This window comes from Panthera tigris, chromosome A1 (genome assembly GCF_018350195.1).
Source record: "Panthera tigris isolate Pti1 chromosome A1, P.tigris_Pti1_mat1.1, whole genome shotgun sequence".
In the NCBI taxonomy this organism is placed as follows: Eukaryota; Metazoa; Chordata; class Mammalia; order Carnivora; family Felidae; genus Panthera; species Panthera tigris.
This window is the reverse complement of record NC_056660.1, coordinates 109,901,889-109,917,165: the sequence shown is the minus strand read 5'-3', so window position 1 is coordinate 109,917,165 and position 15,277 is coordinate 109,901,889. Positions and strand designations below refer to the sequence as shown.

The 15,277-nt window shown below is 40.1% G+C and overlaps 1 protein-coding gene across 4 annotated transcripts in view; it reads left to right on the top strand.

Annotated features, from left to right (window-relative positions):
* Window positions 1–15,277, top strand: part of FSTL4 (follistatin like 4) — a 459,649-nt gene that overhangs the window by 83,960 nt on the left and 360,412 nt on the right. For all 4 annotated transcript variants that reach the window (XM_042983884.1, XM_042983866.1, XM_042983874.1 and 1 more), the window contains one exon: window positions 9,796–9,829. In XM_042983884.1, coding sequence (XP_042839818.1) covers window positions 9,796–9,829 — 34 coding nt within the window. The remainder of the gene's footprint in view (window positions 1–9,795; window positions 9,830–15,277) is intronic.

The following is a 15,277-nucleotide window of genomic DNA, read 5'->3' as shown; positions in this document are numbered from 1 at the left end:
TTTCAAAATCGTTCATACATGGTCTCTTGCTTCTACCTTTTAAACTCTCCGTTCCTGTGTAAGCAGCACTTCCCTTACACAAATCGATTTATTGTTAGCTAGGACATAGAAGGGACACAGAGTTGGCTAAGTGTATCTTTGTGGTTCAGCCCCAAAGTGTTGGAGAAGGTCACCTCCTTTGCCTGTGTGTGGCCCATGCCCAGCCCCACCCTTCTCTTTCTTGGTCTCTTGAGAAGCACAGGTGTGCTTCCCCTGATGAGGCAGTGTGTGGGCTCAGCTGGCTGAAGGTGGAAGGACCCGGCCCTGTGTCCACCTTCCAAGGCACATTGAGGTGCAGTGCTGTGATTCTGCCTCCTTTCACACACCTCAGAGGCATTAAGGCAGTGTACCAGAGAGGACACACATCCTTCTACCCTATATGGCTCCTCTGTTCTATGCGAGCTTCGAGGATGACTGCTGACCCTTGGACTAGGTGGTATTTCTCAAGAGCCCACATCTCCTTTTTTGGAGATGCCCTTGAGCACCTGCCACAGGCTCCACATGACTGCAGGAGGCAGAGCGGATGTTCAGATTCTACCCTCCCCACGCCCCCCCCCCCCAAATCCTGTTGTTTGCTGGATAATTCAGCTTGGCTTTTAAGCTAGCACTTGAGTTTAGGGTTAATCCCCTAATCCTCTTGTCATCTGGCTTTGAAGACCCAGACAGGATGTGCTGGGAAATCTAACAATGAGGCGGTTTTCCTCCTGTCTTGAACTGAACCATATAAATGAGATAAAGTGTACAGAATGTCTGGTTTGTGCTCAGTATATGGGAGTCAGTAAAGGAATACATGCTACAGAAGGCATCCCTTTATTTAGCTGTATTTTGTCAGTCCGAGTGAAGACTTTAATTGCAGAGTGGTGTCTTGCTAGCAAAAATGAGAGTGGTTAAAGTTTTTAAAATTCAAATGAATAAATGAAAAACTGTAAGGAAAGGTTGTTAAAGAAGCATTAGTTTTAAGAGCATCTCAGCTCTGAAAAACTTAGAATTTAGTTGTCAGAATTTCAATAATGATTAGTTCTGTTAGCAAAGCTTTGATCTCAACAGGACCAAATGGTCTATAAATAGAGCTTGTGGACTTTGTTGTATAGCTTCTTCAGGCTTTGGGGGCCAGGGATCTGTGAAGCAGGGGCTTCTTCTGCTCTTCTGGTGCTGGGCTGAGACACTGTGTGTCCTGGGCTCACTGTCAGGACACTGGTGTGGGCAGAGGGCTGGCAGCTGGTGACCTCAGTAGCCTGTGCCATATCTGCACCAGATTCACATCTACTTTGTAAGTGGAGACCTGGCCATGTTCAGCTCCCCTCAGCTTGGTGCTTTCCTATCATTCTCTTCTTGGTAAAAGACAGGCTTTTGATCCCTGTCTTCCTAACCCACAGAGCCAGCATTTTCCCAGAAGCCACCAAATCCCATTAATATTCTGAGTGACAGACTGAGACTTTCCCTCTAACCGAGGATGGCTGGACGTGTGGATGAGGAGCTGTGCCTTCGGTCTGTGGCCATGCTCCACCTCCCTTTACCCGAGCCTGACACACGACTGAAAGCCTGAGCATCGCCTAAGGTGGACGTGACAAGGATCCAAGGATGGAATCTCAGGATCCTCATTTATACTCTTTGGTAGCTGAGACTCTGTAATAGATTTTTGGATTATGAAAAATATTACTCAGCACTCACATTATATTGATTCAAAAATAAAGATTATGCAGTTCAACTGCACAGTAAAATACAGCTTTATGGAATGGTAATTTTTTACTTAAGTTCTCCTACATTATAGTGGAAGATAATGGATTCAGGAAGGGTACGATGAGGAATAAAGCTGTTGTATTGTATTGGTTAAATGACATTTAAAATGATTTGGCTGTCAAATTCATGGAAAGGTTATGAACAGTGAATGAAAAATCTAAAATTAATTCCCTACTTCAAGAAAGTGTGATTTATACCATAATAAAATTAGATTTTTAGTTAAAGAAATTTAGTCATTAAGTAATGCCCATGCACTAACTCTCATTTATAACCATCTGGTTTGAAGCTTCTGTAGCAAATAATTTCTTCCTTAGGCAATGCATCCAGGGCCGTGGTGTCATTTATGCCAATGAATTTTATTCTATATCGTTCTGCTACAGCTTTCGGGGGGGTTGCTTTTTCAAGTACTAGAAAGGCACGTTCTTATTTAGCTTCAATAATTGATGGAGCTGTTGAAGTCATTTGCCTCCCCAAATGAGCCCATCACCTCTCTGCCTTAGTTGTCTTCATTAATGGTGATAACAATGACGATGGCCACCATTTGAGGACATCTATATGCCACCCACCATGCTAAGCATGGTGTCGGCTTATTATGACTTCTCTTAATCACCACAGCTATTCTGACAGGAAGTTACCATGCCTGCCTTATTTTACAGATGAACATGCTGAGGTTTAGGAAGATGAAGGAGTTCACCAAAGATGGCAGGCGCACAGCTGGCAGGAATAAGTCAGGATCCAGCCCAGATCCTCCAACTCAGAGTCTCAACGTTTAATCCCTGTCATATGTCTCCTGAATACTGGCTGAGATTTGCTTTGAGATGGCAGAGTGTTGGGGTGGGATTTCTGAGACTGAAGTGTAGCTCTGACTGGGCCACTTACTTACTACTCATGTGATGGTGAGCACACCACACCTTTTCCCTCAATAGAACCTTCCTCATATGTAAATTATTTATTCCCTCTATTCAACAGACTCCTGATTTGTACTGTTGGGTACTTTGTTCTATTTCACCTTTTATTATTATTATTATTTTTAATGTTTATTTTTGAGAGAGAGTGTGTGTGCATGCAGGGGAGGAGCAGAGAGAGTGAGAGGGAAATAAGGCAGAGAGAGAGGAAGACAAGGTCCCGGGCTATCAGCACAGAGCCCGACATGGGGATCGAGCTCATGAACCGTGAGATCATGACCTGAGCCAAAATCAAGAGTCGGACGCTTAACCTACAGAGCCACCCAGGTGCCCCTCATTTTTTAATTTTAATGGAAGCATATCCTATATAGAGCAAATTGTATATATCCTAAACGTAAGAGCTCAATGAATTTTTACAAAGTGGATACACCCATGTGACCGCCATCAAGATCACAATTTAGAACATTCTCAGCACCCCGGAAACCACCTCTGTGTCGCCTCAGTTATAATCTTCTCAAAGGTGGCCACTAATCTGTCACCAGGAATTGCTTTTCTTTGCTTCTGAACATTAGAGAAATAAAATCCTACAAATTGTGCTCTTCTGTGTCTGCTTTCTTTTGCTTGATGTCAGAGTTGAAATCCTGTCTGTGAGGTTGATTTCAGTTATTGCGTATTGTATCTGTTCTCTGGCATAGCCATGAAGTTTTCCATTGTATAGATATGCCAACATTTATCTACGCCTTCTTCTTTTGGTGGGCATCTGGATGGTTCTTGGCTATTATGTGTTGCACTGTAATGGGCAGTTACATGCACTGTTTGATGCTCTTGCAGACCAGCTTATGTTGGGAACTTACCCAGGGGAGGAACCGTTGAGTTGGGAAAACAGAACTCACACTGTTTTTCTTTTAATAGAATTTAATATAGGGAATTGGTTGAACAGGTATTAAAGGATTAAAAAGGCCAAAAAAAGGAACCCCTGAGATAACTAACAGCACTGGCGGCAGGGAGCAGCTTTGGTCTGCAGGGAGGAGCCCTGTCGAACTGACACTCAGACCAGTGAGGAGACTCCTGCCAGTGCTGATTCCTCAGGAGTAGAATTAGAGTTGCTCCGTATGCTTGTGAGCATTTGATGTTACTGTTTTTTGTTTTTTGTTTTTTTTTTTTCTGTTTGTGTATAGCAGTGTCCTGCTGTGGTTTTAACTTGGGAATTTCCTTTCCAAGGCGTTTGCTCATTTTTTAGTTATGTGATTTGTATTTGTTTATTTGCAAAACTATTTTCTATATTCTGCACGAGTACTTTGTGTACAGGTATGTGTATTGCAAATATATTACCCTTAATGGCTTGACTTTTCACTGTCTTAATCTTGTCTTATAATGAACACAAATCTTCATTTAATAAAGTCCAGTGTATCATTCTTTTCCTTTATGGTGCTACCTTTCACATCCCATTTAAGAAATTTTCACTTGCTTAAAGGTGGTGAAGATCCTCTATTAAGGTATCTTGTGGGAACATAATTGTTTTTTCTTTCACGTTGAGATCTACAGTTCACCTTGAAATACTTTTAATGTTTGTTTTAAGAGGTTCTTTTTTTTCCCACATGGATATCCAGTTGATCTCCCACCATCTGTTGAAAAAAGCCATCCTATGAGCACTGGGTGTTGTATGGAAACCAATTTGACAATAAATTTCATATATTTAAAAAAATAAATAAAATAAAATATTTAAAACAAGAAAAAAAAGAAGAAAGCCATCCTTTTCCCATCGTATTGCATTGACACTTTTGTCATCAACCCAGAAGCTGCATATGTATGGTTTTCTGCTCAATTTCAAATTCTGTTTCCTTCCTCCCTCCCTCCCTCCCTCCCTCCCTCCCTCCCTCCCTTCTCCTTCTTAGGGAGGGATTCATCAAGTTTATTAATCTTTTCACAGAACCAACTTTTGGCTTTAAATTTTCATGGTATATATTTCCCCTCATTTTATTGATTTCTGCTCCTATCATATTTGTTTCTTACTACTTTTTGTGGACTTAAATTGTCCTTTTCCCAGCTTTCAGAGATAGATGCTTAGGTCATCGATTTCTATCCTTTACTGTTTTCTAACATAGGCGTTTAAGGTTATATTTCCCTCAAAGCTCTGCTTTATCCACATCCCACACTTTCTTAAATGCCACAATTCAATTGTCATTCAGTTCAAAATGCCTTACTTCTTTTGTGATTTTCTTTTTGAAATTATGCGACATACTTACAAATCCATGGGTCAATATTTTGAGATTTTTCTCCATACCCAACTGTTATTGACCTGTAATTTAATTTCACTATAGTCACAAAACTGTATTTGTTTTCTATATGATTTTAGTAATTTGAAACTTGCTGACACTTCTTGATGGCTCAGCATATGGTCGGTTTTTATAAATGTTGAATGGACAGTTGAGGTGAATAAGTAGTATGCAGTTGTTGGTTACAGCGTTTCATGTACATCTTTGTTATCAACCCCAAAATTGGATGTGTGTGGTTTCCTGCTCAATTTCAAATTCTTTCCTTCCATGCTTCCTTCTTCCCTCCCTCTTTCCCTCTCCCTCCCTTCCGCCCTTTCTTTCTTTCTTTCTTTCTTTCTTTCTTTCTTTCTTTCTTTCGCAATAGACGTAGGTCAAATTTGTTAATTACATGCTTGTTGAACCTTTTCCCATGTCCTTAATGTCTCTTAAACTCTTTTTAAAATTTTTCCTTCTTTATTTTCTCCCTTAAGATCTTCAATCTGATTATTTTCTGCTGCTCTAGCTTCTAGCTTACTCTTAGTTGTATTTAATCTTGTGTTAAATCCATCTGTTGAATTCTTTGGTGTTTAACTTTTAGTTCTAGAATTTTCACTTGATTCCTTTTTAATGGATTGCGATTTTATGATGAAATTCAGCATCTTTTCTTCTATTTTCCTGAGAAGATTAGTTATAATCATTCTAGAGCTTGTGTCTGATAATTCTGGAATCTGGATAAAGTATGAGTCTATCTTTGCTGTATATTTTTATTGGATTTTAGTCATTTGATCTCATCTCCTGCCATACCGTAATTTTGGATTGAGTGTTGGAAATTATGTATGAAAAATTATAAAGCCTGTGGATAATTTTGTCTTCCAGAGAGGATTTACTTTTCTTTTTATTTCTTCTTTTTTAAAGTTACTTTACTTACTTTGTGAGGGGAGAAAGGGCAGCGATAGAAGGAGAGAGAGAGAATCCCAAGCAGGCTCCACGCTGTCAGCACAGAGCCCAATGCAGGTCCTTATTCATGAACTGCAAGATTATGACCTGAGCTGAAATCAAGAGTAGGATGCTTAACCAACTGAGCCACCCCAGTGCCCCTTACTTTTGTTTTTTAGACCTAGAATACTGGCAGATCATCTTGATCTACTAGGAATAGAAATTCTTTGATAGTTTATGATCTCAACTAAAAGTCAGCTGCATTTATCAGGGTCACTTTTTCTTGGAAAAAGTCTTAGTTTTTTAGCTTGTTTAAGACTAATTTTTGCTTGTTTGTCATCCTCTTGCCTTTATATGTGCAGCTCAGACATAATCTTATAACTCAACAGGAAGCTGGGTGCAGATTATTGGGCTCACTTCCTTCTGGTTCTCCTTTCCAGGATTTCAGACCCTCAAGTTCTAGCTACTTTGATAGCCACAACTCTGGTATCTCTCAACTCAGACTTCTTTAAGCCCTAAACCATCACTTTTTTCCCCCCAGCCTTTATGCAAAACAGTACCCTAAGAGGAAAATGTAGCACCTCAAAGGACTTTTATTCTCTCTGAATATTGACTATTTAAGTTCTGGCTGCTTTTGTTTTTCTCCCATGCCTTACAAACTTTTTTTTTTTAAATCCAGCTTTGCAAGCTCTTCTTTCATAGCCTGAAGTGAAAATATCTGTCATCTGATTTCACACTACCTCTATAAATTAAGTGGAGATGTGCGTAAGCTCTGTTAAGTGCATAAGGTTTGAAATTTAAATCCCAGCAGGCCACTGACCAAAACATGAGACGTTGGACAAGTTTAACCTCTCTGACCCTTTACCTCCTCCCCTTTTAATTAATACCTGAGAAATGAAGTTGAAGAAACTTTTAAAGATCTGATAATCCCATTTACTTAAACTATTTCAGAGCAGAGTTTAAGGAAAAATTCTGAATTCATTATATGAAGCTGGTATCATTTCAATTTCTAAATCTGAGAAAAATGGCACCTAAAAATAATATACCAATTTCATTTATGAATATTAATGCAAATACATTTACCATAATAACAGAATCCAGTAATATATTTTAAAAAGTGCATGGTGTTTAAGAAATGCTTATTCCAGAAACACAGAGACAGGTGAATACCATGAAGTCTATTAGGTAAGTCATCATATTAATAGTACAAGGGAGAAAAAGAATGCCATGATAACCTCCATAAATCCAGAAAAAATATTTGCTAAAACTCAATACACATTTTTAATTTTTTGTTCAACAAATAGTGAGCATCTGCTCCATTATAGCCCTGAGGATACAAGAATGAAAAAGATACTGGTGCCATCCCAACTGTCATTCCAGGGGAGGGAAACAGCCAATAAATAAACAAGTAAAAGGACAAGCCAGAACATACATTTATTTCAAAGACTCAATAAAATGTGGATGTATTTCATTAATAGGATAAACATGCCTTGGGCCAAAAGCCACCATTTTGTTTCCCTTAATAGGGAAACAGTAAAGATTTTCTTCTTAAAGTCAGAAACCAAACCAGTAGGCCCATGATGTTCACAGCATGTAACATTAGATTGAGGAATTAGCTAAAGCAATAAGACAAGAAAGACACAAGAGACCTAAGAATCACAAAGAAAGAGAAAAAATCTTAGGTATTTGAAGATTATATAAATACATAAATGGAAACCCCAAAAGAAGCCATGGAATAACTATTTCAAGCAATAAGAAATTTAGTCAAACGGCTGGTTAAAAATCCATGTATAAAAATTAATTACAATCTTACAAACAGAAAGCAGATAGAAAATATAATCAAAGAGAAATTCTATTTGTGATAACAAATGATATGCAAAAAAGGAATATTTAGAATACATACAGGAAAATTATACTCTTGAAAGAAATGATAGTAGACTTGAACAAATTATTAAAGATACCATGTTGTTACATAAGAAGGTACAACATTGGGGCATCTGGGTGGCTCAGTCAGTTACATGACCGAATCTTGATTTCAGCTCAGGTCATGACCTCACATTTCCTGAGTTCAAGCCCCGTGTCAAGCTCCTCAGCTGGCAGTGCAGAGCCTGCTTGGGATTCTCTCTCTCTATCCCTTTCTCTCTGCTCGTTCCCTGCTTGCACTTTCTCTCTCAAAATAAATAAACTAAAAAAAAAAAAGGAAATACTAAAACTACTTCTTTTTATTTAAAAAAAGAAGATACAGCATTATGCAGATGTCAGCTTTCCTTAATTTATCACTTTTGTGCAATTGCAATAAAACATCCATAAATTCTTCTTGAGGTGTACACATTGTTTATGCATTTCTCTTCTTCCAAAAATACTAGTTATTTCCAGGGATGTGGTGCCAACCCCTGGAGCAGAGAGCTGAGGAGCAGTATCAGAGGGGCTGGGTTAGCTCTGTGTATGACGTGCCTTGCAGCTTACATATCTGTCATAACACTTACCATTCTCTGTGTTCCCTCTTCTGAACCCTGAGCTGGTGAGTGCCCCTCCAGGAACTAGCATCCCGTAAGCTCATTTGTTTAACTGTGCTGTGCTAATGGGCTGCTGGCCTATAGCATATATTTTCCATTGGTCTCCACTTAGGCTTTTGGCTCATTACAGAGGTGGCAGTCTAAGAATGTAATTTGGGGATGGGGAACAAACTTTGCCTCCTCAGTTTCATCTCTCTTACTGCCTCTGCCTTCTGACCCCAAAAGTTTGCTAGACAAGAATGCTAAGTTGTGAAAAACATGTCGTTTGCTTAAAAAGTGCTGGTACTGAATGGTGTTCTTGGTTATGATGGTGAAAAGTTGGAGTAAGTTTGATACTTTATTTTCTCTTCTTTGGTTGCTAGCATGGCTTTTCAACTTACTCTCAACATTAAACTTTTTATCCTAAACCTGTTATTTGTGCTGAATTGTGGGTACTTTTTGTTAGTTGTGAAACCACGGTATGTGTTCCCAGCCTTTTTCCCCATTACTTCTCACTGGGCCTCTTCCTGCTTCCTGAGCATACCCTGCCTTTTCTTAAGCCTTTCTCACTTCCCAGTGTACCCTCCTCCCTTACTCTTGTCTGAAAGCCTGCCCATTCTGCAGTGCTATTTTCAAAGGTTCTTTTAAAAAGGCTTTTCTTTATGTTTCCACCTGAATATGAATATACTGGTATTTTTTTTCAAGGTAAAACCACCCCTTTACTTCTCCGTAATTTGTATTTGTTCTGTAGCCTTCTGTTCAACTGTGAATGTTTTCAATGCAGAATTCTGTCTGCTTCACTTATGTAACTTCTCAAGCACTTTGCTTATTCACCTACACATAGCAGGAAGATGGGATTGAATTAAAAAATAAAACAAAACAAATCAAGGGCTTAATTTAGTTCAGTGGCACAGACTGGCTGTCCAAATTGTCTTTAGGATTTCATCCTTTGGAAACTACTGAGTTGAGCATAGTCCATTGCTACATCATGCCACTGACCCACACAGGAGCACTGGGGGGTCTTCATTATGGCACCACAAATCACAACCTACTGACTGCAGGTCGGATAATTCTGGCCCTGGTCTACTTATGTTTTCCCCAAGTCCTACAGAACCTACAGTCTAGGTGGAAGATGTGGTATCAGTCTGTGACAAGGTCTTCCTTAACACTTGGTACCAGCCCAGGTTCCACATAAGGAAGACCATGAGAACTGGCTCTGTTCCTTAAAAACTGATTGATTAACAATATATTTGTTGGCTAAGCCCCCAAAGAAACAAGTTGTTTACATTTACAGATGTGTGTGTGTGTGTGTGTGTGTGTTGAGAGTTTTGTGAATAAGTGAATGAGTAACAAAGGTGAGATCTTTGCAAGTATCTGTACCTATGAATTATTCTTCAGAAATACAAAATCTTTCTTTTCTTGCAGGAGTCCAGAAGCTTTGAAGTCATAAGAAGAGAAGGTAGGGAAAATGCATGCACACCCATTTCCTTCTCAGTGCTGACATTTTGGAAGTAGTCTGTTGAAGCTAAGATGAACTTCCACCTATGGGAAGCTTGTTCTTTGAAATTTCATGTGGCCTTTTCTGGGTGCTGACTGGTATTTGTCTCTGAGGACTGTAAGAACTGAAAGCCATGTTTGCTTGTGAAAATGAAGTTCTCTACCTTCAAGCATCATAGGTGAGGTCTAGGGAACTGGCTTATTACATGATCATGTTTGCAGTCTTGAGAGAAGCCTCATTTTTGAGTGAAGTTTGAAGTAATTATTTGATTTCATGAAGCGAAAACAACATCAACAATAAAAAAATCGTTTATGATTTGAAATATTTCAATATCTTGGAGAAGATGGTGTTGTGAAAAATATTTCTGATTAGATTTTTACAGCTTTAGCTAAGCTGAAATAGAAATAGCCAATTATTTTCCCTTTTGAAACAATTCCATGATGTTCATTTTCCCTACCAGTTCCTCTAGCACATTTGTTTTCTGGTCTCTGAGGTAAGTGTATATGGGTGGTGATTTCTGAAATGTCTTAGTGGAAATTGAAGTTTCCCTTACTCATTTGCAGCAGTACCTTCTGTCCATAAGAAGGTGTTTTTCATATGACTTGTGGAATCTTTGCCAATCATCTCTTTATTGCAGGGATAGAAAGATGAAGTCAGAAATCAAAGTGACTTCTTAATCTAGGGTCTGACCATGGGTTTTCGTTTTAACCACAAACTTCTCTGTAGCCCTGTCTCTAAAAAGAGTGGCAATCGAAAAAAATGTGAGCAAGTCTCTTATTGACTTCTAAATTAAATATATCCTTGGCTCATGATTAGTTCTTATTTTAAGCACCAGTATGAAAGACATAGAATGTCATGTTATCAAATTATGTTTCTAGAGCTTGGAAACCTAAGCCTTCCCTACTATCTGTATTGGTAAACGAATCCAACCTGTTGATTCCTGTTATTCATGGTGCTGGAACCCTGGATTCAAAGGATCTGGGTAATGTGGCCATAGGATGAACTTTGTGGCTTCCATTCCCCTTTGGCATCATCTCTTGTTTTGGGCTCAAAACCCTCTGAACTGCATCTGTAGGGTACACTGCATTGTGTGGATATCAAAACTAAATGAAATTGGATGGATATGGGTGGGGCTGTGAGGACATGTTTCTTATTGATGACCATGTAAATTGGAAAGAAAATAGCCTTAAGCAGAGAAGTCAGCATGAAATTTGGTTTTGAATACTATTTAATTCATGTCAATAGCCCTGAGTATGAATTTTTGGAATTAATTTGCATTATGGAATCGCATATAAACCTGACTGTTCTGGAATTTCACTGTCCTTGTGTTCACAGTGTGAAATGTCTTTAATGGTAAGGCTGGGATATGAGGAAATCATGTGTATTTTTGCTTAGAGGCATTAAAAGGCTTGATGAGACCTCAGGCTCCAAATCCAGTGAAGACTGACATTGTTAGAGTATGAGCAAAGGTGTGGTTGGGCTGTGCTCTATTCATTCATAACTTCTCTTTGAAAGCAGCAGCTCTTACAACTGGCTGACTGGGAACATATACTTTGGGTTTCTACTGGCAAATTTGTCCTGACATCACGTAAACTTATTTTCTCCCATTGTGAACTGATGTCTTTCTTGCTTGTTTTTGTCAAAGTTGAGTGTTTGAGAGTCCCTGAAATAGCATACTGCCTGAATGCCAACGCATATAACCTGACAGGAAGGAAGGAAGGAAGAGTGGGACCTTACAGGTTGATTCCAAGTATTTTAAGTCCTGAGAATTCACTTGCTTGAATGGTGGGGCTGTTAATCTTCAGAAGAGTGGTACAAGTATAAAAATAATAAAAGTACTACAAATATTTCAATAAATGATTATTTCTACAGACAAAACTAAGACATTATTGGAGTGCCTGGGTGGCTCAGTTGTTTAAGTGCCCGACTTTTGATTTAGGCTCAGGTCATGACATCACAGTTCATGAGATCAAACCCCACATTGGGCTCTTCACTGACAGTGGGGAGCCTGCTTGGGATTCTCTCTCGACCTTTCTCTCTGTCCCTTCCCCTCACTCTCTCTCTCAAAATAAATAAATAAAACATTAAAAAAAAGACATTATTGTCTCATAACAACCACTTAGAGTTATTTCACAGCTAAAATTGAAAGAGCAACAATTAAGTAACACTGAATTTTTCTACCTAGTTTACCAGGCCCAGGAGATTTTGGAGAGCTCTGGAGGAGATAGCTTATGGGTCACACAATCCAAGATATTATCCCACTTAAAAAATTTTTTTTAATTTTTTAATTTTATTTTAGAGAAAAAGAGAGAGAGCATGTGCAAGCAGAGGAGAGGGGCAGAGAGGCAGAGAGGGGGAGGGAGGGAGGGAGAGAGAGAGAGAGAGAATCTCAAGCAGGCCCCATGTTCAACGCAAAGCTTGAAATGGGGCTCAGTCCCACAACACTGGGATCATGACCTGAACTGACATCAAGAGTTGGATGCTCAACAGACTGAGCCACCCTGGTGCCCCTCCCGTTTTTTGTTTTAATACTACATCTCCATCCCAGGTTCAGTGGTACACATGGATGATGAGCCACAACTTCATACTACGTGACTTTTCGAAACTGCTGGCGACAGACCAAGGCTGTGAAGTGAGAACTGAGAGAGAATTAGCAGTGGGAATGGAGTCTAGGCTAAATAGCAGTGGGGTTGGATATCATTAAGGTGACTCAAATGTACTGTGTGCCTTAGACATGCTGTCTGCCTTATTTCCTTCTGCACTCCTCTCAGCCTTAGATCCCGTGCTGTTATGGTTCTCAGATTGTGGCCCACTTACTTGCTTCTAGCTTTGATCACACTGTTCCTGCACCCTGAACGCTCTTGGTCCCTAATCTTTGTGAAATGCCACCTCGCCCTCATATCTCCAACTGTCTTTTTTCAAGTGTTTAACTTACTCTACCTTATCTTGGAGTTAAGGGATCCTATTATGTCATTTTCTAAGAATAGAGACCCTCACCTCATTCATCGCAGATTCTTCATGGCCCCAGTCCAGGGATCTAGTTGCTCAACAATTGTTTTCTGAATTAAGTGCAAACCACCCATTGCTAAATGTGTATTGTCTTTTCACTCTGATTCTGTTCCAGTGACACACAAGTGAGGCACTGAGTGCTTTGGTTTGAGAATGGAACTTTTTAAGGAGTGTTCTGTGGATATACATTGGATATTCTTAATTGATCAAAGTGTTCCACGTTCAGATAAGCTTTGTGTTATGGGTTGAATTGTGTCCTCAGAATAGATAGTTAATATCTTAACTCAGAACCTGTGGATGTGACCTTATTTGGAAATAGTTTTCTTGGCAAGTATGTAATCAAGTTAAGATTAGATTGTACTGGTTTAGGAGGGGGCCCTAATCCTATCAGTAATACCCTTATTAGAAGAGGGAAATGCTGGGAGAGCACCCTGTGATGATGGAGTAGAGATAGGAGGGAGGACTAGAAACCAGGGAATTTCAGAGATTGCTGGCAAGTACCACAAGCTATGAAGAAACAAGGAAGAATCATCTAAAGCTTTCAGAAGGCATGTGGCTCTGACAAAACCTTGTTTTCTGACTTCTGGCCTCCAGAAATGTGAGAAAATAAATGTCTCTTGTTTAAAAACAGCCAGATTGTGGAGCTTTGTTGTAGCAGCCCTAGGAAAATAATGCACTTGGCCAATGCTGGACTCAATATTGTGCTGGTTGTTCCTACTTTGACTACAGAACCTTTTACACCTTTAAGATGTTAAATATGACTCACAAGTGGGTATAATATGCAACATTTCTCAAACTTAGTTTCCCATGGTGCCTTAATTTTGTTGGTTTTGACCATCTCAGGGCTGTCATCCCATGAATGTCCTTTGAAGGTCTACTCTAGGAAGTTCAGGCAGAAAGAGTGCTTCCTCAGTGCCCAGGATGAGCACATAACTTGGCTCATGTGCTTTCCATGTGCATTGCATGAACAGAATAGTGGCATAGTAATAGTAATAACTTATCAGTTCTCAAGTTTTCAGAGAGCTTTTACATTAGTCTTTCTGTCTTGTGACCCTCAGCAACCCATGACAGAGGAGAGAGGAGAGCATCTTACACATGAGACTCCTTCCTTGTTTTCCATGCTTATTTGTGGGAACTAGGGCTCCCTCTGGACCGATGTCCCTTTAATGCACTGATCCTCTCTTCTGTTCATTTGTGCCCACTGCCAAGCCTAGAGAGCTAAGAGGGACTCTTAGAAGAAAACTGTCTGGGGGTCACTTTTTTCCAAGTTGGATTTGTGGTAAGGGCTCTCAGGGGAACCTGAAGGGAAATATATAGTATCAGGAGGTGTGGCAGGACTGCAAGACTTGTAGGATGTCTTTTGAGAAGGGCATATGCCCACCCCAGCTGACTGAGCCCTTCCTCCTTCAGGGCAGTCCTGTATCACCCTAGTTTCCCAGGACCCATCTGTGCTCACCGCGAGAAGACATGCCTGCATCTTCATCTGCTTTCCACTGCAGGTGTTCTTACCCCCCTCTAGGCATCCACAATTTAATTTCAACTTCGTCTAAGGCTTCAACCAAAGGTGCCGACTTCACCACTCCAAGACACTCCTGTGTCCATTGTGAGGGCCAGTGCTGATTGTGTCTGCCCGAATTCATCTACTCAAACCAGTACTTTTCTCTAACTGACTCCATCATGTTGAATTACACCATGAGAGAACACTTGAGTGAGCTGAGCAAGTGGCCAGGATAATTCAGCCCTTGTCAGCCATCTCTTAGGAACATGGGTGATCTATAAACTATCCCAGATGTCTGTGATTGTGTTGTGATTAGAGGCTATGAGTTTTGGGGTGGGCACCAGTGTCATACTGCATTATCCACCCTCCCAGTGATGGATCACTTACATGTTCCAGTCCAGACCAGCCTGGCCTCGCTTCCAGCAGGGCTGTGAGGGAGACCTGAGAGCAGGGATGCTGCTGTCTTCCCAGAAAAGAAAAAGGGAGGAGTGACAGTCACACAGCCCAGTGCCTCTGACTCCTTAGCAATGCAAATCGCCTAAATAAACGTGACCTGCCAGTTCCCACTGTGTGACTAGAGCCTCCCTTTCTGAAAATTCTTGGAATTAGTCCCTAATTGGCAGCTGCTTCTAATAGCCCCCTTATAGTTCTCTGCATCTGGGTGAACTTCAGCTATCAAGAGTTGCATTCTGTTTACCATTAATTTTGATTTTGTTTAGCAGATGTTTTCTGGATCTTCCGTTGCCTGCATAATCTGTCTTGGTATAATGTGAACTGGCTAACTCTCTTCTATAAAACAGATTAATAAACTCCTAGCTTCGTTTGAGGTAACTTCTTTAATGGCTGCAGATGTAGGGATTCGAGAAGGGAGCTATCCAAATTTGACTGGAGTAGTAGGTCCT